Source organism: Psittacula echo (assembly GCF_963264785.1).
Source record: "Psittacula echo genome assembly, chromosome: 15".
NCBI classification, from domain to species: domain Eukaryota; kingdom Metazoa; phylum Chordata; class Aves; order Psittaciformes; family Psittacidae; genus Psittacula; species Psittacula echo.
The window spans coordinates 6,632,926-6,658,832 of NC_137751.1; the positions used below are offsets into that span (position 1 = coordinate 6,632,926).

General features: G+C 62.1%; 1 protein-coding gene across 3 annotated transcripts in view; it reads right to left on the reverse strand.

Annotated features, from left to right (window-relative positions):
- Positions 1–25,907, reverse strand: part of MYO18A (myosin XVIIIA) — a 35,253-nt gene that overhangs the window by 5,307 nt on the left and 4,039 nt on the right. For 2 of the 3 annotated variants that reach the window (XM_080630356.1, XM_080630354.1), the window contains exons 2-39: positions 23,899–24,992; positions 16,223–16,310; positions 15,993–16,102; positions 15,742–15,918; positions 15,452–15,662; positions 15,074–15,216; positions 14,510–14,610; positions 14,359–14,422; positions 14,095–14,239; positions 12,738–12,749; positions 12,059–12,235; positions 11,897–11,987; positions 11,624–11,816; positions 11,077–11,163; positions 10,288–10,429; positions 10,045–10,204; positions 9,777–9,963; positions 9,445–9,682; positions 8,567–8,676; positions 8,406–8,471; positions 8,046–8,174; positions 7,491–7,634; positions 6,422–6,511; positions 6,225–6,344; positions 6,038–6,149; positions 5,779–5,906; positions 5,486–5,640; positions 4,281–4,404; positions 4,002–4,202; positions 3,610–3,720; positions 3,182–3,286; positions 2,950–3,096; positions 2,745–2,858; positions 2,457–2,573; positions 2,279–2,362; positions 1,942–2,079; positions 1,112–1,297; positions 890–1,029 (exon numbers count right to left, since the gene is read on the reverse strand). In XM_080630356.1, the coding sequence (XP_080486482.1) occupies positions 890–1,029; positions 1,112–1,297; positions 1,942–2,079; positions 2,279–2,362; positions 2,457–2,573; positions 2,745–2,858; positions 2,950–3,096; positions 3,182–3,286; positions 3,610–3,720; positions 4,002–4,202; positions 4,281–4,404; positions 5,486–5,640; positions 5,779–5,906; positions 6,038–6,149; positions 6,225–6,344; positions 6,422–6,511; positions 7,491–7,634; positions 8,046–8,174; positions 8,406–8,471; positions 8,567–8,676; positions 9,445–9,682; positions 9,777–9,963; positions 10,045–10,204; positions 10,288–10,429; positions 11,077–11,163; positions 11,624–11,816; positions 11,897–11,987; positions 12,059–12,235; positions 12,738–12,749; positions 14,095–14,239; positions 14,359–14,422; positions 14,510–14,610; positions 15,074–15,216; positions 15,452–15,662; positions 15,742–15,918; positions 15,993–16,102; positions 16,223–16,310; positions 23,899–24,912 (5,861 nt within the window). In that variant the 5' untranslated portion in view covers positions 24,913–24,992. The remainder of the gene's footprint in view (positions 1–889; positions 1,030–1,111; positions 1,298–1,941; positions 2,080–2,278; positions 2,363–2,456; positions 2,574–2,744; positions 2,859–2,949; positions 3,097–3,181; positions 3,287–3,609; positions 3,721–4,001; positions 4,203–4,280; positions 4,405–5,485; positions 5,641–5,778; positions 5,907–6,037; positions 6,150–6,224; positions 6,345–6,421; positions 6,512–7,490; positions 7,635–8,045; positions 8,175–8,405; positions 8,472–8,566; positions 8,677–9,444; positions 9,683–9,776; positions 9,964–10,044; positions 10,205–10,287; positions 10,430–11,076; positions 11,164–11,623; positions 11,817–11,896; positions 11,988–12,058; positions 12,236–12,737; positions 12,750–14,094; positions 14,240–14,358; positions 14,423–14,509; positions 14,611–15,073; positions 15,217–15,451; positions 15,663–15,741; positions 15,919–15,992; positions 16,103–16,222; positions 16,311–23,898; positions 24,993–25,907) is intronic. The other variant, XM_080630355.1, reaches the window with a different exon arrangement.

The window sequence follows — 25,907 nt, forward strand, 5'->3', positions numbered from 1 at the left end:
GTGGGGAGAAACACAAAAGAAAGGAAATCAAATCAAAGGAAAAACCAAAAGACCAAAAGGATGGGGAAAAATGGGGGTGAAGAGCCTGGAGCATCAATCTGACGAGGAACTGCTGAGGCAACTGGGAGTGTTTGGCCTGGAGAAAAGGAGGCTTAGGGAGACCTTCTCACTCTCTACAACTACCTGGTTATAGTGAGGTGGGGGTCAGCCTCCTCTCCCAAGTAACAAGTGCTAGGACAAGAGGAAACGGCCTCAAGTTGTGCCAGCGAAGGTTCAGATGGAATATTAGGAAAAAATTGTCCACTGGAAAGGTTGTCAAGCACTGGAACAGGCTGCCCAGGGACGTGGTGGAATCACCATCCCTGGAGGTATTTAACAGATGCGTAGATGTGGCACTTGGGGACATGGTTTAGTGGTAGACTTGGCAGCACCAGGTTAGCATTTTGACTCCATGACCTTAAAGGTCTCTTCCAACCCAAACGATTTTACGATTCCATGATTCTATCCTGGGCTGGATTCCAGTGTCCCAGGCTGGGCTGGATCCCAGCATCCCAGACCTCCTGCCAGCCTGCGCTGCCCTGGCTCCTGGGGCTCCCTGGCAGATTCCAGCCAGCCAGCACGGCCCTGGCTGCATTTCAGGCACCTCCACAAGTGAGTGAAGCTGCATGAGGGCTGTGGAGGGTGGGATGCACGGACTGACACATACGTGCACGATGCATGGATGGCCGGATGCACGTGTGCATGGTGCATGGATGGACGGATGGAGAGATGGCATCCTGTCAGGGCCAGGCAGAGCTGAGGGGTCCCAGTGACATTTCAGAAGTGGCAAGGAGAAGCAGTGAACCCCGGTGATGTGCCTTGCACAGGGGCCAGGCCCAGGTGCTCTTACCTGTTGATGAGGTCCTCATTGCTGTCACTCTCCATCTCATCCTCGATGGCGGCCTGCAGGTCCCCGATGCGCTTGAAGGCCAGCTTCAGGTCTGACTGCAGGCTCTGGTTGGCGGCTTCCAGGCTCTCCAGGTCCATCTCCTGCAGGGAGGGAGCAGGATGAGCTGGGTGCCCCGGAGAAACCCCCCCATTCCCCTGCCCAGCCCTGTTGGGGGTCCCTCACCAGCTCATGCTTCTTGCGGCTGGCCTCTGCCTCCTTCTTGGCCAGCTCGCCCATCTCCTCCTTGACATCGCGAAGCTGCCGCTGCAGCCGCTTGTTCTGCTCCTTCTCCCTGTTCTCAGCAGCCGCGCGCTGATCCCGCTCCTCCGTCAGCTTCTCCATGTTCTCCTTCAGCCGTGTGGCCAGGCTCTGTGGAGCAGCAGGCATGGGGTCACCCTATATCCCCCCCCCATGGACCCTTCCCCCTAGAGCATCACCCACCAAAGGCTCACACAACAATGATTCCCATTCTCAAAGGGAAGCAGGAGAAACCTCCCTCCCAGGGCCAGGGAAGGGGCAGCATAACCACGAGGGCTTTGTTGAATTGGGAAAATAGATTTAACTGTGTGTGAAGTAATTAAAGCGTGTAACGTAGGGAAAAAATAGCTCCATTCTCCCCCAGCCACTGAGCCAGCCACTGCATATTTATGGCCCCGGCAGAGAGAGCGGGGAAGGGAAATAATAGCTTGGAAAATATTAAGAGGAGAGCTAAGCTGCTCCACTCCCCGGCAGAGCTGCAGAGGCAGAATATAAAGCAGGCTGCATATAGCGGGGCCAGCAGAGTCTATAATTTCCCTAAGTCAATGAAGGAAGAGAGCAGCACTTTGCCGGGCTGGGTGCTGGATTACTGTTATCGGCACTTGCAGGGAGCTTTCCCTGCAGGAATGGGGACAGCTGCCAGCAGGGGAGGGCTGCAGCATGGGGGGCCTGGCAAGGGGATGTGCTCAGGGGATGCCCTGGGCAGCTTCACATCATGGTCCTGGTGTATCCCGGTTCCATACAGCGGGACCCACCTCCAGGCGCTTGACTTGCGTCCGCTCGAACTCCAGCCTGGTCTCCAGCTCACGGATCTTGGCCTCTTGCCGGCTCACCAGCGACTTATCCACCATGGATTGCTCCAGGAATTCCAGCTGGCTCTGCAGACCTTGCAGCTGCAGGGGAAACACAGCCTCAACCACAACCTCCCTGGTCCCCCGCTGTCAGCCTGGCTGCTCCCATCCCAATGGAGAGCTCCCCATGGGAATGCTCGGCACCCCATACTGTGGGTAGCAGGTCTCTGCGTGCTCACATGTGCCCCCCGGCTTCACTCGGGGTGCATCCCCATGGCCAGCCAGTGTCAGTGCTCCCTACCTTCTCCTGCAGCTCCTGCTTCTCCTTGCTGACCTCCTCCAGCTGTGCCTGGAGGTCGCTCATCTGCGCCAGGTCCCGGGATGCCTGTGGGGCACATGGAGGCCATCAGCAGGGACCCCATTGTGCTGGCTTCAAGAGAGGAGTTATGGGGGTGCCGTGGCTGCTGTTCCCCCCTCACCTGAGCCACAGCCGCCTTGTGCTTCTTCATCAGCTCGTTCATGTCCTCCTGGTCCTCCTCCAGCCGACTCTGCACCTCGTTCTTCTCCCGCTGCAGCCGGCTCAGCTGCTCCTCCAGCTGGGGGGAGCCGCTTGTATCTCCCACTGCACCCCAAGAGCAGGGCACCCACCCCAAAGCCACCCAAATGGTGTGGGGTCACCCTGACAGCACGCATGGTGCTGGGTGCCCCCCTGGCTGCAGGTGGGGTAGGATCCCATCACGATGCATTACACCCCAAACCCCACTCACCGCTGCCTTGGCCTTGGAGAGGTCATCGATCTGCAGGTGAAGGTCTTCGATCTCCACCTCCATGGACTTGCGGGCCTTGACGGCGGCCGCACACGTGAACTCCGACTCCTCCAGCTGCAGGGACACGGCTCAGTGCCCAGCTTAGGGATGGGGACACCCCACGTCCCACAAGGGCTGTGGCTCTGGGGGGGATCTGTTTGCTCACCTGGTTCTTGAGCTGGGCGATCTCCCTCTTGCTGGGCGCGTTGTTCTTCAGGTGGTCCAGCATGATCTGTGCATCGGCCAGCAGCGCCTTCGTCCTCTTCAGGTCCCGGCGCAGGCGCTTCTCCGTCTCAAAGTCCCGCTGGTTGGCCTGGGGCAGGAGGGGATCATTCCAGGGCACTGCCAGCGGGGTGCCCACCCCACCATGGGGCTCCCAAAGCCACCCTGCGCCCTACCTGCTCACTGACAGCAGATAACTTGCTCTCCAGCTCCCGTTTCTCTCTCAGCACTTTCTGCTTGTCCTCATACTCCTCCTCCAGCTGCACCTCCATCTGCTTCAGCTGCAGGACAGCCCAGGCAGCCGGTCAGGGTAATGGGAAGGGGCTGGGACCCCTTCCTCTTGTGTGTCCCCACACACTGGGGACTCGGGGTGACCCCATCATCACGGTGTTTGCGCAACCACAGGCACAAAGCCCAGCGTGTGCTGGCCCGGGCAGCAGAGGGACCGGTTGGACTCGCCAGGCCAGTGGAGCCGGGCTGTGGCTGGACGCGTGGGAGCTGGGTACTGCGTGATGGTGCCCGGCTGGCAGCTCCCAGCATCCAACCAGGGCACAGGGACGCATCCTGGACACCCACGGGCAGAGGGGCTGCAGCCGAGCCCTACCTTCTTCTGGCACGACTGCCGAATCTCCTCCACCTCCTCGTCACGGCTCTCCACCTCCTTGGCATGGGTCTGCCGCAGCCGCTCCATCTCCATCTCCAGCCGCAGCTTGGCCTGCAAATGGGGAGGGGGGATGCGGTCAGAGCAATGGGGACATGGGGGGACCCCAGTGCCATTCCCTGGATGCCACTCACCCAGAAAGCCCCCCGGTCTGAGGCCGGCCGGGCTTCCCGCCCCACAGTGACCTGCCGGGCCATGGCACGGAGGGCCAGGAGCCGTGTCGGCACCAGCGATGCTTGGCCCAACACCTCCTCTTCCCGGGCAAGCCCATCCCAGGTAATAACAGCCCTGCATGAAACCACCCCACCCAGAAACCTCGCCCCTCCCCGCTGTACCTGCTCCAGCATCTGGATGGTCCCAGCCTGCTCATCCAGTTCCTCCTCCTGGTCTTTGACCTTCGCCTCCAGGTCCCTCAGCTGCTTCTTCACCTTGGCCAGGGAGGCTTCGTCCTTTGACTCCTGGGAGGAGATGTCCTGCAGCTCAGCCTCCAGCGCCTCTGCCTTCTGTGTCAGCCCTGCGATGTCTGAGTCCTTGTCCTGCAAAGAGAGGGGGGCACCATGAGCCCGGGACACCCACTGGAGGAGGGACTGGGGAGAGGACATGGGACCACTCACCTCCAGCAACTGCTTGAGGCCAAAGACCTCGGCCACCAACACGTCCTTCTCGCGGCTCAGCTTCTCCCTCTGCAGCCTCTCCCGTTGTGCCTCCTCGTGTGCCTGCGAGAGCTCGCTATCAAACCTGTGTGGGGACAGCAGGACAGGCACTCAGCACACTGCCACGGGAATGGGTCCCCAGCCCTATGAGAACCAGCACTGTGCTGAGCATCCCCATCACACACCAGCAGGCACTAAGAAGGGCAGCGTGTTGCCAGCTGCTCATTTGAAACACGCTGTTGATGAGCTTTTAATTGCCAGCACAGTGGCACGGAGTCACTTGGAGAAACTCCTCCCAACGCCTTCCCTCAGTGGCTAATGGAGAGTGCAGCACCCACAGCGGGGCTGGTACATGCTGATGGGGACACTCTGCTATGCAATAGGCATCTGAGGATACTGCACCCTCAGAGCAGGACATGGAGGGGCTGCAACACATGGGGGTCTCCAGCAGAGATGGGCTCTTGTGGCAGCTCAGCTCCACAGATGCAGCCCAGTGCCATGGTCCCATGTGGGATGGCACTGGTGCCATACCCAGAGGAATAGGAGCTCCTGGTGGGGGACTGCTCATGGGACAGCTTTTCCCTGTGCCCCTGGGATGGGATCAGTGGGGTTTGTTCTGAAATTGCTGCCTTTGGGGCTTGGAAAACAACCGTGTGTTTGAGTTTGTGACCTGCATTAAACACCTCGGCAGCTAAGCCCCGTTCCTGCTCGCGCTGGGTAATAAACAGCTGCATTAACACAGGCTCCAATCCACGGAAATTGAAATTAATTAGATTGGATTCTCTTGCTGTATTTGTGTGTGTGATCATTACCATAATGAGATGAAAGCGTCCCTGCTGCTTAATAAGGTTAGCAAACTCCAGGGCTGGGAGAGGGGACGGGATGAGAGCGAGCGCTGAGCACAGCCATGGAGCATGAGCAGCCTCCACCATAGTGCACGGCCCCACACAGGGGGATCACTCGGCTCTGAGCCCCCCAAAATAGCATCAGAATCATCCCGATCATAATCAACACCCGACTCGGGCAGCTCGATCCCACTGGAGACACCTCGGCCAAGTGGGAGCTGGTGGAGTGCCCAAATCCCTGCTAAAATGGTAATGCCACTCTGCAAGAGGCGAGGATGCCATCCCCGCTGTGTCCCAGCACCGCCAGTGCGCGGTCCCCACCTCCGCTGCTTCTTCTCCAGGTCGTGGTTCCGGCCCTGCTGGCCCTCGAGGTGCAGTTTGGTGTCCTGCAGCTCTGCAGCCAGGCGCTGGCACTTCTTCTTCAGCTGCTGCAGCACCCGCTGGCTCTCCTCGCTGTCTGCCTGCAGGTCTGTCAGCTACGGGCAGGAGCAGGCAGGGTGCTGAGGGCTCTGGGATACCACCATGTCCCCACTGGCCATGTGCACCCTCAGTTCCAAGCTGCCCATCCCCATGCTGAGTGGATAAAGGGGTCCCTGTGGCTGAGCCCCACTCACCTTCCTCTCCAGCTGCCTCTTGCCCTGCTGCTCCACCTCCAGCTTGTCCTCCAGCTCCTGCTGCAGCCGTTTCTTGGTGAAGTCGATCTCCCGCACCGCACGCTCGTATTTCAGCCGCCATTCGCCACCTGCAAGGGGAAACTGGGTCACCAAGGGGCTGCATGGGGTGGTACAGGGCCACCATGGAGAGGGGGACACAGTGCTGTGACCACGGGGCACCAGGGTGTGCCAGCAGCCAGCACCAGAGGCAGGACAGTACCAGAATCATCATCATCCAGCTCCCCGTTGAGCTCAGCCGCCCGGATGAGCCGAGCCTCCATCACCTCCATCTCCATCGACTCCATCTGCTTCTTCAGAGCATCGTACTTAGCCTGAGAGGGGACAAGGCCATGGTGAGCACTGAGGGGTGAAGGAGATGCTGCGTGGCTGTGGAGACGGATACTTACCTGCAAGTCCTTCATCTCCTTCTCTGCCCGCAGCCTCTCGGCTGTCTCAGCGTCCAGCAGCTGGGAAGCTGACTCTCCAGTGTTCCGCTCGTCCGTCAGCTCCGATGTCAGCTCTGTGATCTGGGGACGGGGGGGTGGAATGGGTCCATGGGCCAGGGCACAGCATCGCACCCCCTCCCGGTGCCGGCAGGACCTACCCTGCTCTCCAGGCGGTCGCTGTTGAGCCGCAGCTCGTTTCGCTCCTTCTCCACCTTCTCGAGCTTGCTCTTCAGCTGCTGGATCTCTTCCTGCAACAGAGCGGGCAGTGAGGGAGGGGGGCAGAGCAGGGCAGGTCCCCGCAGCACCCCCCTAGCACTGGGTGGGCAGGATGGGGGCTCCCCTGCCAAGGGCTGGGCAGGGAAATTCCCCAACGCTGCCGTGCTGACTGCAACCCCATAAATGGTGTCGAAACACCAGGCAGCCCCAGCAGAGACAGAGAGGGGTCCCTGCATCCCCTTGGGAGATGGGGTGGGAGCAAACCCACTCATCGGCGGGTCAACAAAGGCTTTGGGTGCACCCAGCCCAGATGGGGAGGGAGGGGGCCCAGCAGGATGCCTGGGGACCACAGGCCAGCATCTTTCCCTCCCCTGCTCTGAACCCAGCACAGGCACCCATGAGGGTGAAAGCTGAGCCAGGCTCCGTGCTGGGAGGGATCGGCAGGGGCAGCAGTGTCTGGTTGCCAGCATGGGGTGGCCCCTGCAGATGCCTCTCGGCACAGGGTTTCATTTCCATTCTCCACATCTTGTAATTGGGCTCAGGCAACAGCCGGCTCTGGGGATGCTAATGACATGCTGATCGCAAATGAGGGAGCAATTCCAGCCTGGCGCTGACGGGGTATGGGGCAGCCACGGTCCTGCATCCCTCCCAGCCATGGGTTATAGTATCCCATCCCACTGTGGGATCCTGCATCCCTCCCAGCTGTGGGCTATTGCACCCCACCCCACCACAGGATCCTGCATCCCAATCCATCACAGGATCCTGCATCCCAACCCCACCACAGGATCCTGCATCCCAATCCATCACAGGATCCTGCATCCCAATCCATCACAGGATCCTGCATCCCAACCCCATCACAGGATCCTGCATCCCAACCCCACCACAGCATCCTGCATCCCAACCCCACCACAGGATCCTGCATCCCACCCCACTGTGAGGTCCTGCCTGGGACCAGCCCCCCCCACAAGCCCCTCTCTGCCCCATTCAGCATCCCCCAGCACAGATACCCACGTCTTTGCCACGGATCTGGTCTTCAGTGAGCTGCACCTCGATGAGGGGCCGCACCGTTGTGAAGAGCTTCCACCAGGGCCAGTCCTTCACCCCCTTGTTCTTCTTGATGTTCTTCTGCACGCACCGGATGGCCAAATCCTGGATCTGGAATCACCACAGGGTACGGCGTCAGCGGGACAAAGCAGGGTGGGTGCTCAGCACCCTGGCACGCTCTCCTTTGTTAGCATTTGGGCTAACTGCACCCGGCTCATCTTGTTTGATTCTTTCCAGCCCCTCAATGCTAATCTTACCGTGAGGAGCTGCCAAGATGCCTGCTTTACACCCTCTCTACTATTAAAAGTAGGAGCCGATGCTCTGCTCCATCCCACCGCAGCGATGCCCGATGATTCCCCCCGGCCCCCCCCCCCCGGTTCCCCTTGGCCCCCCACGGCTGGGCGGGCGCGGGGGGAGGCGGGAGGAGGAGGTGCTGGCCCAGGAGGCAGCAGAAAGGCTGCGCTGCCCATTTTAGGCGAAATTGTGCAGCAGAGCTGGGAGGGGAGAGCTGCTGGGACGAACCTTCCTCTTCTTGAACTGCTGCCGTGCCAGGAAGCCCCTGCAAGCTGCCTGGAAGAGGGTGATGTTCCTGCTGGTCTGCGTATCCCGCTGCTCCTCCAGCCTGGCCAGCGATCCAGCCCGGAAAAACACCTGCGGGATGGGAGCAGGGTGCGATGGGTGCCGGCATCCCTTTGGCTGCACCGGCTGCTGGGGATGCAGCTCTCCCCTCTGCAGCCTCTGGTCCTGTCCCGCCGCGGGGGTTTTATTCCTCAGACAAGAGGAATGTCGTAGGTGGGAGCAAACAGTGCTGCCCTTGTGCTGCCGTGCCACGCTGTGCCATGCCATGCCACCCATCCCTGCCCACAGCCACTGTCATCATACCCGGCTCAAACCCATGTGGTAGCTGCTCTTCTCCAGGTCCAACGACTCCAGGAGCTCCTCCACTGCCTGCAGGGAGGGAGAGGTGTCAGGGCTGTGCTGGCAGCATCCTGGGGTGCAGAGGACCCCTGGGTGCAGCACTGGTCCCAGCACAGGGCACGTACCCGCTTCTCATCCACCACGATGTAGTTGCGCCCGTGCTTCTTGGTCAGGTGAGGGGCCAGGACGTCAAAGCGCCGCCTGAACTCCGCAAACACCATGTGGTCAGGGTACCCTGTGGGAGCAAGGGGGATGTAGGAGCAGCCAGGATACCCAGGGGATGGCCGGGGGCAGCCCTATGTGCCCTGACTTGCAGGGGACCATCTTTTGGGAGAGCTGATGGGGTCACCCCACGTGGCACAAGCACGGCTGGAGAACCCCAGCCCTCCCCGGGAGGTTCTCCTTGGCTGTGTCCTCCGGCTATTTTGGCCAGGATCCATGGAGAAAGTGGCCGGATCCTGCCTCAGGGGAGTGCAGGGACACGTGTGCTGCTTGTGCAAGCAAACAGGCTCCTTCCTGAGCCGCAGCCAACTTCTGCATCATGCTCACAGTGCTGAGCCTCCACATCTTAATTAGTGACGTGGTATTGATGGGGCTGCTGACCCCGGCACAGCGGCCATCGATCCGGGCGGCATCGATTCCCTATCGCGGCAGGAAAGGGTCCAACCCCCAGGCAGTAAAACCTTGGCTGGGCAGCCAGCCATGTGCATCGATAAATGCTTTGCTGAGCACGACCCGGAGGCCCTCATCCCAGCGGGACTGGGGCTGGCTGCCAGCGGGAATGCTGCCAGGAGCCGGCGGCACCAGCGGAGACACCCTATTAAGGCCATGCCTGTCCCCAGCACAAGGGAGGGGGAACAGGACCACAGTGGGGGGATGCGCTGGGGTTAGGAGTAATGGGATGGGCCAAAGGGGGTCCCTGGGTAGGGTTTGGTTCCCCACGGAGGGGACACATCCAGGATCCATCCATGGGACATGCACTCCACAGGGTGCCACATCTCACCTTGGCGGTACATGCGGAGGGCATCGAGCAGGCGGGAGCCGCGGAGCTGGGCGCGCAGCAGGGGCACATCGAGCTGCATGAGCCCGGCCTCGCAGTGCTCCGCGGGCAGCTCCAGCTCGCTGCCGCTCACCCGCCGGCACGGCCCAGCCCGGGGGTCCCCGCCGCCCCCCGCCGCCTTCGGCAGGAAGCAGTGCACAAAGTGCAGCTTGGACTTCTTGATGCTGTCGATGAGGGCATCCTGCAGGCGTGGGAGAGGGAGGTGAGCGGTGACAGGCAGTGATATCCCGGCCGGACCTAGTGATCCATGCCCTCCATGGCAGCCCCTCACTCACCACTTGCAGCTTGATCTGGATGCAGAGGGACTTCTTCTTGACGGCGGCCACGCCGGTGGTGAAGGTCTTGCGCATGCTGGTGGCACGGCGCAGGGCGAGCTGGGACCCCCCTTCCAACCCTGCCACCGAGCCCGACAGCACCAGTGCTGACCCACCACGGCCGGCAAACAGGCTGCTGATGACCTTCCTGTGGGGCACACAGGGGATGTCACCCTCTAAATCACCTCTTACCCCACTGTGATCCCCCCTACCCCGGGACCAGACTCACTTCTGTGACTCCTGCAGCAGGATGGAGGCATTTTGGGTGGCTGGGTTGTGCTTGACATAGTTGAGCCAGCCCGTGGCATCGTACTCAACCCAGTTGGTCCCCGAGCTGTGCCCCAGGAGGAAGTGCCGGGGCTTGTCACTGGGGAGCAGTGGATTGTGACCTGTATGGAGACACGGCACCGCTGGGCACAGCCCCAGGGACCAGCACTGATGCACTGCCCCATGGTGCCAGGCTCCTCCTCACCTTTCTTGCCTCCTTCCTGGGGGCCGTAGTAGGAAAAGAGCCGCTCCAACAAGGTGTCCTCATTGCCGCCCGGCTGCAGAGCCTCCTCCTCCAGCAGCCACAGCAGCCCCCGTGCCTCGTCCGTGCGTGCCAGTGACCGGACCTGTGGGTGACACTGTGCTTGGGTCCCATCCGGCACGCTGGCATCCCCGTGGTGACACAGGGGACACAGGCCACCCTGGGATGCAACCGCAGCTGCTGTCAGCAGCAAAGAGAGGGCCCCTGCTTCATGAAGCCCCAGCAGGGAAAGTGTCTGCAACACTCTGGGCAGTGCCTGTGGCTGGCGTGGAAAACTCATTGCTCAGGCACCCATGGGCTGAAACCCAGTGCAGGGCTGGTGCTAGCAGCCCCCTTTAGTCACTGCAGCCTCCTCGAGCAGGGACTGGAGCACTCCAGGGACTGGTGCGCCTTGGGGACCTACGTACCCTGAGGACCAGAGCATTCAAGGGACTGGAGAACCCTGAGGACCCATAAACCCTGGGGACCTGAGCACCTTGAGGACTGGTGCACCCCAGGGATCACCCAAGATCTCTGCACCCTCCTGCCTGCAGCACAGGCAGCTCCCAGAGCTAGTGGGGACACCACACCAGTGGATGCACCAGGGATGTGGGCTGATGCAGATGTGCTCTCATAGCCAAGCATTCAGGACAGCCCCTCTCCTAACTCAAACTACTGCCAAAAGGCCAAGAAAGCTGCTCATTGCTGCATCATGCCATGATGTGACCAGAAGGAAGTGCAGTGTGTGCTTACCAGTGCCTGGTGCGAGGGCTGGTCTACAGCAGCGACAGAGCCAGAGGAGCTGGGCTCAGCATCAGCCAGGGCAAGCTCTATGTTCTCCTGGTGAGGGGGAACAGAGGCTCAGTCAGTGACCATGCAGTGGGGAGGCAGTGATAGGGACTGGCAATTGGTCTCAATGGGGTGTAGGAAGGAAGCAGGACATTCCCAGTGTCCCACTGCTCCACAATGCTGGGTGCCAAGGAGGGACCAGGACACATGGGGGGGCCCCCTGGGCTGTCACGCAAAGATAGAGCAGTGACAATGATCTTCACCACCAACACCACCCATAGCCTGGCACTTTATCAAACAAAGCTGCCAGGATGGAGCTGGAGCTGCCAGCAAAGCTACTGTCAGGATGGGACCCCCAGATTACCCCAGCTGCACAGAGCATCATCAGAGCTGCTTTGGCTGGACTGGTCCAGAGCAACCATAGGGCAAGAAACCAGGGGGGGGAAGGCCACAAGACGCTCATGCAGAGTGCGGAGGAGGCGGTGGCAGCCCTTGGGGATGTCCCTGTCACCTCCTTGTAGCGCTCCAGCTCGCGGGCGAAGGTGCGCTGGTGGAACAGGAGCTGCAGGCGCTCCTGGGCATAGTTGTGGCACAGCTCCTCGAAGGTGGCCCCTCGGCTCTGCCCTGACAGCTCCGGGTTCTGTGCCCCGGGGGTGTCCACCACTGTCACCGAGCACACCGAGTGCTGGCTTGACTTCAGTGCCCTGCGGGGACAAAGGCACAGGGTAGGGTGGCTGGGTGCTGTCCGGCCACCCCCGCACCTCCCCGGTCACCCAGCACGTACCTGTTGAGGAGGGAGATGAGGAGGGTGAAGAGCTCAGAGTACAAGCCGGCTGCCATGCCCTCCAGGCACTCCAGTGCTGTCAGCCTGGGACCTGGCCAAGGCAATGCTTAGTGTCCCCATCCTGGTGTCCCCTGGGGCTGTCCCAGCCATCCCTCACCATACCTGTGCTGCTGTCACCCAGGGGTGGGTCGTCGGGGCCCTGCCTGAAGGAGGTGGATCTCTGCAGGGTGCCCTTGGGCTGGTGCTTGAAGATGGAGGAGGAGAGCTCCTCCAGGCTGCAGCCCAGCAGATAGGCAGCTTTCTGAGCCCACTCGTGCCGTGCAAACTGCTTCCTCCCGGCTGCAAGAGGGGAGAAGGGGCTCAGCAAGGGCCACAGCATCCCCTCAAATGGGGGGCACCTCCAGCCAGCCCTGGGATGGGCTCAGATGCCCCAAAATAGGCTGGGAATGCTGTGCACAGAGGGAGCACATGGCTGATGCAGGAGGGCTGGGAAGCGTGTTCTGGGGTCTGATTGGAGGAGATGGGGGATGAATGGCTTTGTGCCTCTGCAGAGCTCAGCCCAGAGCCATGCTGTGGGTCAGAGAGTGGGGGTCACCCCTCAGCGCCACCACCCAGAGACCCTGGGGCCTGTGATGGCGTGGGGCTCTGAGCTGCCCCAGCATGGGGACACATCCCTGCTCGGCCACATGCACTGAGCATCCCCCCTGCAACGGGGCAGGACAGACACAAGCACAGGGATGTTGGGGAAGGGCAGGTGAGGTGGGAGGTGGTTAATGGTGACACGCAGGGACACAACAGTTGGGAGGGAGAAACTAGAGACGCGCGGAGAACAAGACTTTACCTTCGTCGGCGTCTGCATTGCAAAGGGGCAGCATGCACCATGCGAACAGAGACAGGGTTAGAAACACCGGCACACGCGGCACGGGGACACCCTCACGTCACGCACATGCCAAGCCTGGTCCTCCCCCAGGAACCCCTGCAGTGAGACCCTGCGAGCCAGCACGGGGGCGCTTCCCCTGCGAGCCCCAGTCGCACTGGTGGGGAGCAGCCCAGCTCTGCCATGGGGAGCTGCTGATGCATCCAGCCCAGTACAAGTATGAAGGAGCCAAGGAAATGGGGGCTGGTGCGGCTGAGCTGGCAATGAGCACCCCCAGGAGATGCAGCACAGAGCTGGGGCTGGGATGCTCTCCCTGAGCAGGATGCAGGGATGCTTCCCCCCAGGCAGGATGTGGGGCTCCTCCCCCAGCAGACCCCCATGAGGAGGCTCCAGAGCTGCCCAAGCGTGGCTGCAGCAGCGCCCTGCTGCCCTCTAGTGCCTTGGAGCACCCCAAGAGCCAGCACTGCACCACACTGTGCCCCTGAGATCCTCCTGGTCTCTCTCTTCCCATCCCCAACTCATCTTTTTCCTCTGGTACAGCCACCAGCTCCAGGTGCCCGCTTTGGTTGTGCCATACCCAGGCCCTCCTGTCAGCACGCAGCACCAGGAGGGCTTCCACGGTGGGAAGGTGAAAGCCCCAGGGGGAGAAGAGCAGCCCCATGAAGCCAAATTCACCACCCCCAGGGAGGAACAGTGAAGCTGGCGCCCATCAGAGCAAGCCCTGCAGCCCTTGGTAAGCTCTGGGTGCTGGTGCCTACACCAACAATGGTGCCAAGAGGACAGGGGTGGGGGGCAGCAGGCAAAGATGGAGCTGCCAGGACCCAGCTGGGGATCAGGGCTGGTCCCAGCACACCAGCAGCATCACAAGCCCCCATTCCAGCCCCAAACCCAGCACCGCACGGCACCACCCGGAGCAGAGCCCCCCATGGCTCCCATTACCGGCTCCGTCTGCCAGCGGCTCTGCAGGAGGACAGGGGAGAGATGTTACACTGGGGACAGGGACACTTGTACCCCTGACTTCCTCAGCCCCAGCCAGCCTCCTGGTCCCCCAACTTGACAGGGACCAGCTCAGGGTCTGCAGGTGCTCAATCCCCACCAGCCAGTGGGACCAGCCCAACCAAGGGGCAGAACTGGGTGTCCCAGAGCACCCAGGGTGGCAGGGCACTGTCCCCAAGTGACTCAGCCCCAAACACCCCCCCAGGGCTCAGTCACACTAGGATGGGGCTATTTACAAGGTGCTGGTGATCACTTCGACCCCATGCAGCCATGAGCCCCAAGCCTTGGCTCATTAATGCCTCCCAGCCCTGAGCAGCTGAGTTACCTTTTGTGGCCCCGGCAGCCCCCAGGTGATAAATGGCACCGAGGACGAGCCAGAAGGCTTTCTGCTCATCACTGGAGATGCCCATCACCTTCATGGCAGCTTGCAGCTTGTTGAACTGCTGGGTCGCCTTCTGCTTTTCCTCTGGCTGTAAAAGCAACAGGAGCCATCAGTGTGGGAGCCTGGCTCTGACCCCCTGCAACCAAATGGTCCAGGCAACCCCATGACCCCCCCCCATAGACCCCCATCCAGCCCCACAGCAGTGACCTTGGAGAGCGGAGTGATGCCAAAGACATTGTTCTCTGCCAGGTGGTTGAAGTGAAGCTCAGTCCTATGGGGATAAAGACCAAGATTGGCTCCATATGGGAGACCCCAGAGACCCCCCAAGCCAGGGCCATGGCCTCTCCCCCCAGCTCACCTCAGGGCACTGTCAGCGCAGGCCAGCAGGTAGTAGAAGACATTGAAGGTGGCCTCGTTGGCTGGGCGCTTGGCAACACGCAGCTTCTCCAGCAGCAGCGTCTGGTGAATGGAAGGGTTGGAACCACCCCCAAGGACCACCAAGGCTCCCACCAAGACCCGGCCCACCCCAGCCTCATTCTTACTGTCTGCCCAAGGTCCCTGCAGGGACATGAGGGTCTCCTGCCCACTGCAGGGCACCATACGAATGCAAACATCACCAAGGCAACCCAGGAGCATCTCCTCTCCTGGGGTGTCTGCTACAACAGGAGCAAGAAGCAGCTCTCTGGAACTAAGGGCTCTGCTGTTATCACACCAGGACAGTGTCGGGAAGGCAGAGAGCTGCTGATGCAGCGAGGATATCTGATGTGTGCGTGTTGGGGTGTGAACAAAGATGAGAGAAGGATGCCTGGCTGCTAAGTGCTGCGAGCAGGAGGAAACACCTCGTGGAGGATGGACCAGCTCCTGCACAATGGGGAGCTGCCCTGCTAAGGATGGACTTGGGGGGCCACCCCGGCCCCCTCACCTGTACAGAGGCAGATGCCACCTGCCCAGCCTGGTCGAAGTCCAGAGAGATGATCTGGGAGAAGCGAGTGGCGTTGCCATTCATGCCGGTGCTGCTATTGCCAAAAGCCTCCAGGATGGTGTAGAGAGCCTGCCACTTCTCCGCTGCGGGAAGAGGAGCGGGGTGCTGCGGTGCAGGGGCTGTGCAGCCAGAGACAGCACCGCCGGCCAGGCAAGTGCTGCTGCTCCTGTGCCATGCTCCGCGCCACGGCCGCCCGTGGTAAAGGGGCCGGGGTGACAAAGTGGAAGCGCAACGTGTGGCACGTGTCTGGCTGCAGCAGGACGCTGTGACCACAAAGCGAGAGGCATGCGCGGACCCTGCAGCACACCAGGGACTCACCGGAGAAGACCTTTCCGGTGCTGCCGGCGATGGTGGCGAGGTATTGGACGAGGTGCTGGCAATTGGTGGTTTTGCCGCTGCCGCTGGCACCCAGCAGCACCACAGCCTGGTCCTGGCGGCTCATGAGCATGCTGCGGTAGGCAGCCTGAGCCACCGCATAGATGTGCGGGGACGTGTCCTCCCTGCGGCACCCTTTGAACATGTGCATGACCTGGTGGGGACAGCAGGCGAGGGTCAGCACCCTGCTCCCTGTCCCCTCTGCTTCCCCCCCCCATCAGCAGCCGATTCACCTTCTCGGAGTACATGGATGGGGAGCTCAGCGGGTTGATGATGACCATGGTGGGGCCGGCGTAGGTGTGCAGGAGGTTGCCGCCGTAGCGCTGCCGCAGCGTGTGCAGGACACTGGACTCATTGAGGTAGAGGAGGCTGGCGAGGTCCTCAGCACGGTCACAGGAGGGGGGGTTTGCCTGGAGCAAGGTGAAGGGGGGCATCAGGTAGGAAATGAGGGGTTGTGCCACTCTTCCCCACCCTGTGGCCTTACCTTCTCCACATCGTCCTCCTCCACCTCCAGGATGGCTCCATCGTGGTCCAGCTTCACCTTCACCTTGCCCTCGGGCAGGGGGCTGCCGTCCTCCGGCCGTAGTTGGCTGCCTGCAAGAGGCATGGGATGCTCAGCAGGGCTGTGCCAGCAGCACCCTGGGGTCACCGCAGCCATGGGAAGGACGGGGAGTGCTCCACGGCCCCGTGGCACCAGGCTGATTCCTGACTCACCCAAGGAGAAGCCATCCCTGTGCACCAGCCACACCTTCTCGGTCTCATACCAGGCCTCCTCGGCTGCTATCTGCTCCTCTGTCTTTGCCTGTGGGACAGCGGGATGTGGGCTGATTGTGGTCATCTGCCCCACCTCCCACCTCACCCCGTCCCCATGCCTCTGGGGCTGAAGGAAGCAGCCTGGCCATGGGGCCATGTGCTGGGCAGCCAAAACTCACTGCAAACCCCAGCCTGCCCACTGCCCCTGGGGCTGCAGAGACCACCAGGGCCCTGCCACAGACACGAAGCGACAGTGGCCCATGAGCACATCCACCATGGGCACCTTGGGCAAGCCTGGAGGGGCCAAACCCCCAAACCACAGCCCAAGGAGCAGGCACTCATGCCAGCCAAGTGCCAGGATACAGGGACACCAGGCATGCTGTGGGGACGTGGGGCATGCTGCACACTAGGGACATGGGAGACGCTGCTCAGACGTGACAGAGGGACACAGGACGTGGCACAGTGATGGCAGAGTTCCGCGGTGTGGGAAATGCCGGGCTGGCATTGCCAGCACAGCAGGAATGTCCCCACCAACTGGGAGCAGGGTGAGCCCCAAAGCCAAACCTGAGCTGCAGCAGGGACGGCGCCAAAGGGGGCTGCCGGGGCATCATCCGCTTGACCCTGGTGAGGTCGAGAGATGGCAGTGAAGGCGAGAAGGGTTAATCTCTGCCCCACAGACGGCATGGGAAGCGATGCCGGTAAGCGATGGGGGGCAAAGCACTGCTGTGCCAAAGCCTGCTCCTGTGCCACAGCCACCACTGTCACCAGTGGAGTGGCAGGTCCAGCATGGTGCTGCGGACACATGGAGCCAGGAAGGATGCTGGCCATGAGGCCATGTTGCCAAAGCCCTGGGAAGCCACCGTGCCAACCTGCTGTAAGCTCCGTCAGCACTGGCTGCTTTGGCACGAGCTATGCTGGGTGCTCAGCCCCTTTACACTGCTCTGCACCCCTGCCCGCCCTGGCTGTGCCACTGAGGCCAAGAGCACCCTCCCAGGACCCCTGGCTCCCTGGCACTGGGGAGAGGAACCCAGCCCCGGCCACCCTGGCACCACGGAGCAGAGTGGGATGGGGAAAGCCTTACGCTCCAGCACGAGGCGCGGGCACAGACGCCAGCCCAGCGGCACACAGAGGATGGCAGGGGGTCGCTGGTAGAAGCAGGGGGCTCCTGAGGACGGGGGTACGGTACCTGGCTGGGTGCCGGGGCGGCAGAGTCCAGCTGGCGGCAGCGAGGAAGAAGAGAAAGGAGAAGAGAAGGGGTGAGAGGCAGAGAGCAGCAGAAGCACTGTGATGTGCCACAGGGCCTTGGCACGGCCACAGCCCCCATGTTACCACCGTGGCATCATCCCAGCCACCAGTGCCAGGCTGCCAAGCGGATGCCACCAGCAGGGCACTGCAGCTCCCCATGGCCCAAACCCACCAGGGGCCCCTGCCATCCATCCCCTACTGCCAGTGCCACCCAGAAAGGAGCCATGATACTGGTGGCCAGGCGCAGGGGTACAGTCACCCCATACAGAGCACACAGCACGGACGCTGGCCATGGCTCCCCATCCCAGATGGATGGCACGCGAGCACCAATGGCCCTGGAATTACAGTAGCGGTGAAGATCCTCTCCAGCCGGCGCTGTGCCTCCTCTGACGGGCTCAGCTGGGATGCGGGGCTGGGAGCTGCCTGGAGGCAGAGCACTGTTAGCACCAGAGGGGCTATCACAGCCTTGCAGCCCACCAGTGCTCGGAGGCTGGCACAGTTGGGGTACCAGCAGGTACCCCCAATGCCCAGGGACCCTGGTCCCCACTTCCACACACACCTGCTGAGGGGGTGCCGGGGCAGTTTTCGTGGGGATCAGCCGCTTCTCGCTGGGCTGCTGCTTCTTTTCCACATGAACCAGAGGGGAGACAAGGGGTATTGTGATGGGGTGGATGCAGTGCGCACAACTGCCCCAAAAAGTGACCCCCACCCTGCACCACACACCCCAAAACCACTTCAAACCATGCGGGTGAGCTCACACCATGGGCAGCACAACCCCACACCGCTGTGTTAGAGCATCCCTCGCCGTGTACACACACCGGTACCTTGTGCCTCTCCAGGGCAGTGGGCTTCAGAGCGGACGCCTTTGCCGGCTCTGCTTTCCCTCCTGAAGGATGCCCCAGCGGCTCCGGCTTCGTTTCAGCGCCGGGGGACAGGGACGGCTTCGCATCCCCCCCAGCCGGCTCAGGGGACTTCTCCTGCCTGTCCCCAGGCCGGAGCCGAGGCCGGTGCTCTTTGGTTTTGCCCTTTGCCATGAGGGTTTTGAGCCCTGCTGAGATCTCATCCTTGGGCTCCGGCTTGGCGGGGGCTGCTGGCACGGTGGGGGGAGGCGGCGGGGCAGGAGGAGGTGGGACGGGTGCTCGGCCCGTCTCCTCCTTCCTCGGGGGGGGCACTGGCTCAGGACCTTTGGCATCGTGCCCTGGTTCCTTGGCACTGCCGGTGTCCTCCCCGGGTAGGACCTTGCGCACCACCTTGCGCACCACCCGGACCACCCTGCGGCGGGACAGCCCCTGCCCATCATCCCCTTGTGCCTCGGTGCCCGGGCCCTCCAGCCCATTCACGGCTGCACCATTCAGCACCGGCTCCGGGCTCTTCCCTTGCGCAGGGGGTGGCTCCGGGCTCTTCGGGGGCTCAGTTTTCGAGGGCTCAGTTTTCAGGGGCTCGGGATTCGGAGGTGCAGGCGCCGCATCCTTCGGGCTCTCTGACTGCAGCCACAATGACACTGGTGTGAGTGGAGGCGCGGCGCTGCGGTGCCTCCACCGCACTCACCCACAGCTTGGGATATGGTGGTACCCAGCGCTCTGCGCCTTGCCATGGGAACACAGCTCCCAGCCAGACCCCTTCCCCAGCCAACCTACAGCATCCCCAGGGGGATGCTGAGCCCACAACCCAATATGATGTCCCCAGACCCTCCACGATGTCCCCAAACCCTTGTGCAGGGTCTGTCCCCACCAAGGGCAAGCCCCTTTCCCAGCACAGCTCCACCCTGCCCCTGCCCTTGAACACTTACAGCCCCATCCTCCTTCCCAGGTCTTTTCACAGCTAAAGACTTGTCCTCGTCCTTGACCTGAGGGTCAGACAAACAAGAGGAGCCTGTTTCAGCCCTTTGTGGGGCCTCGCTGCCAGAAAAGCCACAGGGACCAGGAAAAGCCATTGGGATCATCACTCCATGCCAGGCGGGCAGGAAAGCAAGAAACAGCCCCAATTTGCAGCCTGCTGCAGCCCCAGGGATGAGGCCGTGTCCTTCCAGGCTTCCCAGGGACTGAAGCACAGAGATATGTCCTGGTTACGGCAAACCCCAGAAGTGGGAGAGGAAAGGACCCTGCCTGGTCCCCTCGATGCGTGCAGGCAGTGAGTGAGCTGGCACATCGAGCCCGTCACCACTCCCATGGGGGCTCTGTCTTTCTGCACGTCACCCCACGGGTGTCACAGCACATTTTAAGTGTCACCAGCTAATCACTGCAGCACGCCATGGGATGTGCCAAGCAGGACAAACAGGAGTATGTGGCAGGGTGGGCAGCCAAACCCTCCCCTGCCTCTGAGCTCCAGGGCTGGCTGGCAGCACCGAGGTGGCTCACACTGTGTTAGGGGCTGCTCACAAAGGGGTTGTTAGTGATGGTGTTAGTCACTGCATGCGTGGCCGCATCGGTGACCATGGCCATGCTATGGTGAGGCCAGGGCAGTGCTGGCACTAAGGCAAAGTTGGCAGTGTGACCCGAATGCGGGGTGCAGCTAAACAGGCAAGAGACTTCCCTTCTGCTCCCAGAACGCAAACCGGGATGAAAACGCCATGGCGATGTCTCATGGAGCCGCAGCCTGAGCTGGGGAGAGAGGGAGAGGTGAGACGGGCCCCGGACAGCATGCAGGATGGCAAACATGGCACAGTGTATAAGCCCTGCTGTCCCTTGGATCCTGGGACCCTCAGGACTGGGAGTCTGAGACCACTTGGCCCTGCTCAGCATAGGAAGGGCTCTAGGGACAGGCGGGCGGCCAGGCTGCGGCTGGACAACACTCATTGTGCAAAATAAGCCCCTTCAGTCAGGCTGCAGGACCGTGCTCCTGTTTCCCCCCTGGGTGGGCCAAGCCCAATTGCAGCGAGCAAATGCCAGGGTGAGGAAAGGGATATTTTCTGCCCTGGGCACCCTGCTCACCCTGACAGCAGGGGTTTATTCTGAGCCTGACCCTGTGCCAGCAGTCGGGCAGCCCCGGCGGGGACCCATTGCCCCAGTTAGAGCCGTGCTCTGAAGCCCAGGCGGGTCGTGCCTAGGGCTGCAGGGGAGAGCTCCCTGCCCCAAGGCCAGATATGGCACGGAGGAGCACGCAGCCAAAACACCTCCCTGTGCGGGGTATATCACCCCATCCCTGAGGGGTCCCCTTCTCACTGCAGCAGTGCCCAGAGCTGGGCATGGGGGTCCCAAGATGAACTTGCCCATGGTCCAGAGCCCCCAAACCCTCTGCCCACCGCGCTCCCACCTCCAAGCTGCCTGGAACTGCTCTGAAGACCCCAATAGAGCACCGGTATGGGGGTCACGGTGAGCACCACCAAAGCACCCCATGGATGGGTGCAGTCGGGGACCGTCCCCTTTGTGCTCCCCCCATGCGGTGCTGGACGCGCCGGGGGTCCCCACCTTACCGCGAGGGTCGTGGTGAGCCGGGAGCGGGGTTTCCGCCGAGGCGAGCGCGGCACAACCCGGTGCGAGGGGCCGGCGCGGGGACAGCTGGGCTGATAGGGCCACCCTAAAAATAGCCTGAGGAATGTGAGGGCCCCGCCGGCGCGCGCAGCACACGCAGGGAGCGACGGGGGGGGACACGCGGGCAGCGGGGCCTCGCCACCACCACCAGCACCAGCACCAGCAGCACCGCGGCCAAAGGAAGTGATGTGGGAACTGCCCAGCATCCGTCCCACCGCCCGCCCCGGGGGGAGTGGGGAAAGGCACCCCCCAGGCTGAGCGTAGCGGTGGGGTGCAGTGAGGGTCCTGTACGGTGAGGGTCAGCGCTGCACCATCCTGCACCCCATAGGGGGGTGCCTGGTGTGGGAGCGGGGCATCCGGCATCGTGCCAAGCGGTGCAGCCTTGACACCGCTTGCTCCTCCCTTTGGTTTCCCATGAACGCAGCAGCCACCCGGAACGGTGCTGCTGCTGCTGGGGATACACGGACACAGGGACGGAAGCGTGGCAGCCCTGGTAAAGCCACTTCTGTGGCAAAGCTGCCTCTGGAGGGCTGAGGTCTCCCTGGAAACAGTGGGGCAAGGGGCTGGGGGCTTCCCTGCGCGGGGACTGCCGGGAAGAGGCCGGCAGCAGGGAGCCGGGAATGCCGGAGGCACGGAGCAGCGGTGACCGATGGACACGGGATGGGATGGAGGGGATCCCAGTCAGTGCCTGAGCAGGTCCCTGCGTGGAACAGATGTGCCCTGAGCTAAAGAACACTTCCAGAGGGAGCAGGGGGTCCCGGCTTGACTGGGAGAGCCAAACCCACGGGCAACACAACACGGTCCTGCCTTCCCAGGGGGTCCCAAGCACCCCATGGAGCCATGCGCCAGGAAGGAGCCTGGCTCCCACTGGGCTGTTCCGTGGCTGCGTTTCTGCCTGGCCAGCAAATTCCTATCGTTCCTCCTCCAGGAACTTCAGCAGAGACATCCCTGCGGCTGAGCCCTCTCCCCATGGCCAGCGGGGACGCCCACAGTGGGGCACCCCAGCAGCACCGTCCCCATTATAAGGGTAAAAGAGCCAAACTGAGAACTTTAGATGGAAGAAGTGCAGATAAATAAAGTGCCTTTGGCACAACGGGAATAGCACGGTTCCCATTCCCCCCCAGATCTCATCCTGGTTGGACACAGGGCCCAGCACAGAGCCAGCACCATGGCACAGCGGCCCTTCACCCCATAGCCCTTCAGGAACCATGGTGCCGGCGGCACGGGGTGAGCGCGGCACGAGGGCTCTGCCGGCGCGGCCGCCGCATGCCTGTGGTCCCACCAAAGCGCCGGGGCGGTCAGAAGCGTTTCTGGAATACTTCTGCCAGAGGAATTTCGCCGGTAAATAAATAAACAGAAGCGTGGAGCTGAGCCTGCCCCACGCCCGGAGCAGCGCCGGGACATGGAGGGAGGTTTCACCCTGCTCCTGGTCACAGCAACACCACGACACCGGCTGAGCCCACCACCAACGCCCCCAGACACGGCGCTGCCCCTGCCTGCCTTCAGCATGGATCCACAGGGATAAGGATGGCGCAGCACGGCCCCCGATGAGAGGGTTATATCCCCCATGGAGCACAGGGAGCCCAGCACCATCCCTGCTCCAGCCAGGGAGGGGCTTCCAGAGCCCAAAAGCCCAAAATATGTCTATAATTTCCTGTTTCAAAAAGGATCATTTTTATTTAAATTAGGACCAGAAACATTCCAGGGAGCTGAGCGGGGCCTGGGGCAGAGCCAGGCCTCCCTGTGTGCCGGCACCTTGCACTGGGTGAGGGACCCCTGCCTGCACCCTGCACCGCAGCCGTGCCTCCCCAGCACCGGCAAAGCCACATCATGCTCCCCCGCTGCATCCCTCACCAGGAGGTGCCTGTGCTGTGGTGGCAATAGAAGATGCCACTGATATGGTTACTGCAGCCCCTCTGGCTGCTTTCCCATGGCTGGTGCTGTGTGACCACCCCAGGACTCAGCACAAGGCTGAACAGTGCAGCCTCTCCCCCGCAGCCCCAAGGGCACTGGAAACTCCTCTTCCCCGTTCCCAGCACTGCGCTCTCAAGGGTCACAAGTACGTTGCTGGCTCCAGAACCGAACACGCACACGTCCCCCAGCCCCACAGCGCTATGGGTTCAAGGTTATCCTGATGGCACTGCCCTGCGGCGCCCCATCAACCTCACCGCGGCCACCCCCACTTCACCACACCGCCCAGCTCTCTCCGATGCAGGTGACCTGCTCTGCAGGCACAGGCACCCTCCTCTCCCTAAGGAAGGCTTAAAAATACCCTAAACAGACCCAAAACCAGCGTCACGCTGCTGCTGGCCCTGCCACCACCAGGAGGTCAGTCCTGCAGGGTCAGCAGAGCCAGGCAGCTCATACAAGAGATGTGGGTCACTCAGCCATTAAGTTTCTATTTATACAGCACCAGCACGGGCTGCACACGCCGGCAGCAGCTCCTGTCCCCCAGCACATCACACGGCCTGCTCCGGTCCCTGGGGAGGGATCCAGCGGGAAGAGGCCAATGTGGGCAGTGGGGCAGTGCCCCTCCTGCAAAGCAGCAATAGGGATTTCATGGCAGAGCTCCTGTCCCTGCTGGACTGTGCTCCCTAGGGACAGAGTAGATGCAGAACTGGGCTCGCATGGAGCCCCTCCGGCAGGAGGAAAACCAAACCCAACAGCACACTGAGTATTTTGGGGGCAAAACCCACTGGTGCCAGTTCAAAACTGGTGCCAACCTGCCCCTGTAGCCACTCTGTTGCCCTGTGCTTGGGGATCATTCCTGCATCCCAGCCACAACCTCCTGCATCGCTCCTGGCTGGATCAGCCCCAGCATCCACCACACAGTCCCTGCCAACCCAAATACCCTGTGCGAGGATGCTGGTGGCCAGCAGACCCCCAGGACACTGTCCCCATGGTGGGGATGATGTTACTCACATCCCAAGCAGCACGGCGCGTCCCCTGGCCACCCTGCAGCCAGCAGCGGCTCAGCTCGCTCAGCTCCAGGATGGGCTGCACCTTCAGCTGCACCGTGTCCCCGGACTGCCGGATCATCTCCACGATCTCATCCCGGGATTTGTTCTCCACGTTCCTCCCGTTGATTTCCACCAGCCGGTCCCCTGGCACCAACCCCAACGCCAAGTCTTTGGTGCCGGCTCCGGGTTCGGCAAAGTGCACGACGCGCCGGTATACCTGCCCATCGGGCGCGCGGTCCAGCATGGTGGTGCGGCGCAGGGAGAACCCGAAATCACCCGTGTTGCGCCTCTGCAGCTCCAGCTGCCGTGGGGTGGGAGGCTGTGGGGGTACCAAGGGGGGCAGCCGCAGCTCGGCAGGGAACCTCTTGTCCACGAGCTCCGGCACCCTGGCACGCAGGGGTGCAGCAGGAGGGGTACAGGGGTGTCCCATAGGGACCCCTTGCTTGGCGAGTTGGGTCTCCAGCGTGCGCACCTCCACCTGCGGGGAGGGCGCTGCTGAGTGCTCGGAGGGGGTGGATGTCTCTGAGGTGCTCTCATCCCGGCTCTTCTGCGAGAAGGAGAAGCGTTTGACAATCATCTGGGAGTTCTGCTTGGCCAAGGAGCCGAACTTGGCCGCTCGCTGCAGCACCGAGCCCTTGAAGTTGGCATCGTCCACCTTGAGGTCGTCGCTGGAGCTGGCCGTGCTCAAGTGGCCCGAGTCCAGGATGACGCTGCCCCGGTTGCTGTCGGAGTCAATGTCCGTGAGATGCAGGTCGGAGCCACTGGCCACCTTGATGGGTATGGGGTTGGAGATCTCCAGGCGGGTCTTGGAGTCCCGCTTGGAGGCTCGGTTGAGGTTGAAGAAGCCCCGGCGCATGCTCATCTCCTCCAGGCTCTTGAGCTCAGCCGCCGACATCCGCTCCTTCTTCTCCTTCTTTTCCTTCTTCTCCTTCCGGGCCCCATCCTTCTCTTTGTCCTTCTTCATTAGGTTGAACATGGTGGAGGAGAGCTCGGGGCGTGCTCACCCCCGTGGCAGAGCGCTGGGTTGGGGGTGCTGGTCACGGCACGGCCGCCTGCCTGCAGAAGGACGGAGAGGCAAGGGTGCCATCAAGACAGCAGCATGGGTAGCACCCACCCCACCACCCCTCAGTCCACCCCACTGAGACCCCCAGCCCTGGGCCATGTCCCAGCATCCCCACTGTCCTCAGGGCACTGGGGGGGGCTCTGAGTTTGCCCTGGTCATCAGGTCCTTGCCCTGGCTGGGCACCAAGCCCTAGGAATGCAACAGTGATGGTGCTGCATCCCTAGGGATGCCCCAAAAGAAGCTCAGAAGCCTGGCACCCCATCTATTCCCATGCTGGCACTGGGGCTGACTGCAGACAAGACCCCCATCATGTCCTGCAGCTTGGGGGCAGTGCTGGAGCAGCATGGGCAGGCAGGGGAGGAAGGCATCCCAGTGGTGTTTGCAGAGGTTAACCCCAACATGGATGCTCCAGGCAAAACCATCCATCCCTGCGGCTGCGGCACCATCCTGCCCACCAGCTCAAAAAGCCCCTTGTTGCAGAAACAGAGGCCTCTCTGCTGCTTGTCCCACCCCTGGCCACCACAAAGCCATGGGGGACAGCCATGGGCAGCGTCCCCACCGGGGACGGAGCCGGAAACACGGCCCTAAGCAAAGACTGCTGTAATAAACAGGAACCTGTAAAATCACATTCCTCCCAAACACTGATAAGTGCCTAATTTTAGCACCGGCGACGCAGAATCTCGTGACGCTGCCTCAACCTCCAGGAACAGTCGCTCTTTCATTCGGGCATCCCGTGCAGGGGGGGAGCAACCAGCCAGTGGTAACACCACGGCCTGCAACACACCTCAGATCCCTCCCCTGGAAAACCATGGGGACACCCATAGCCTCGCCCCACACGGAACTGCTATGGGATCCATCTGTCTCTGGGGCAACCGGTGCCCCCCCAGCCTCCACCAAGCGCTCAGGAC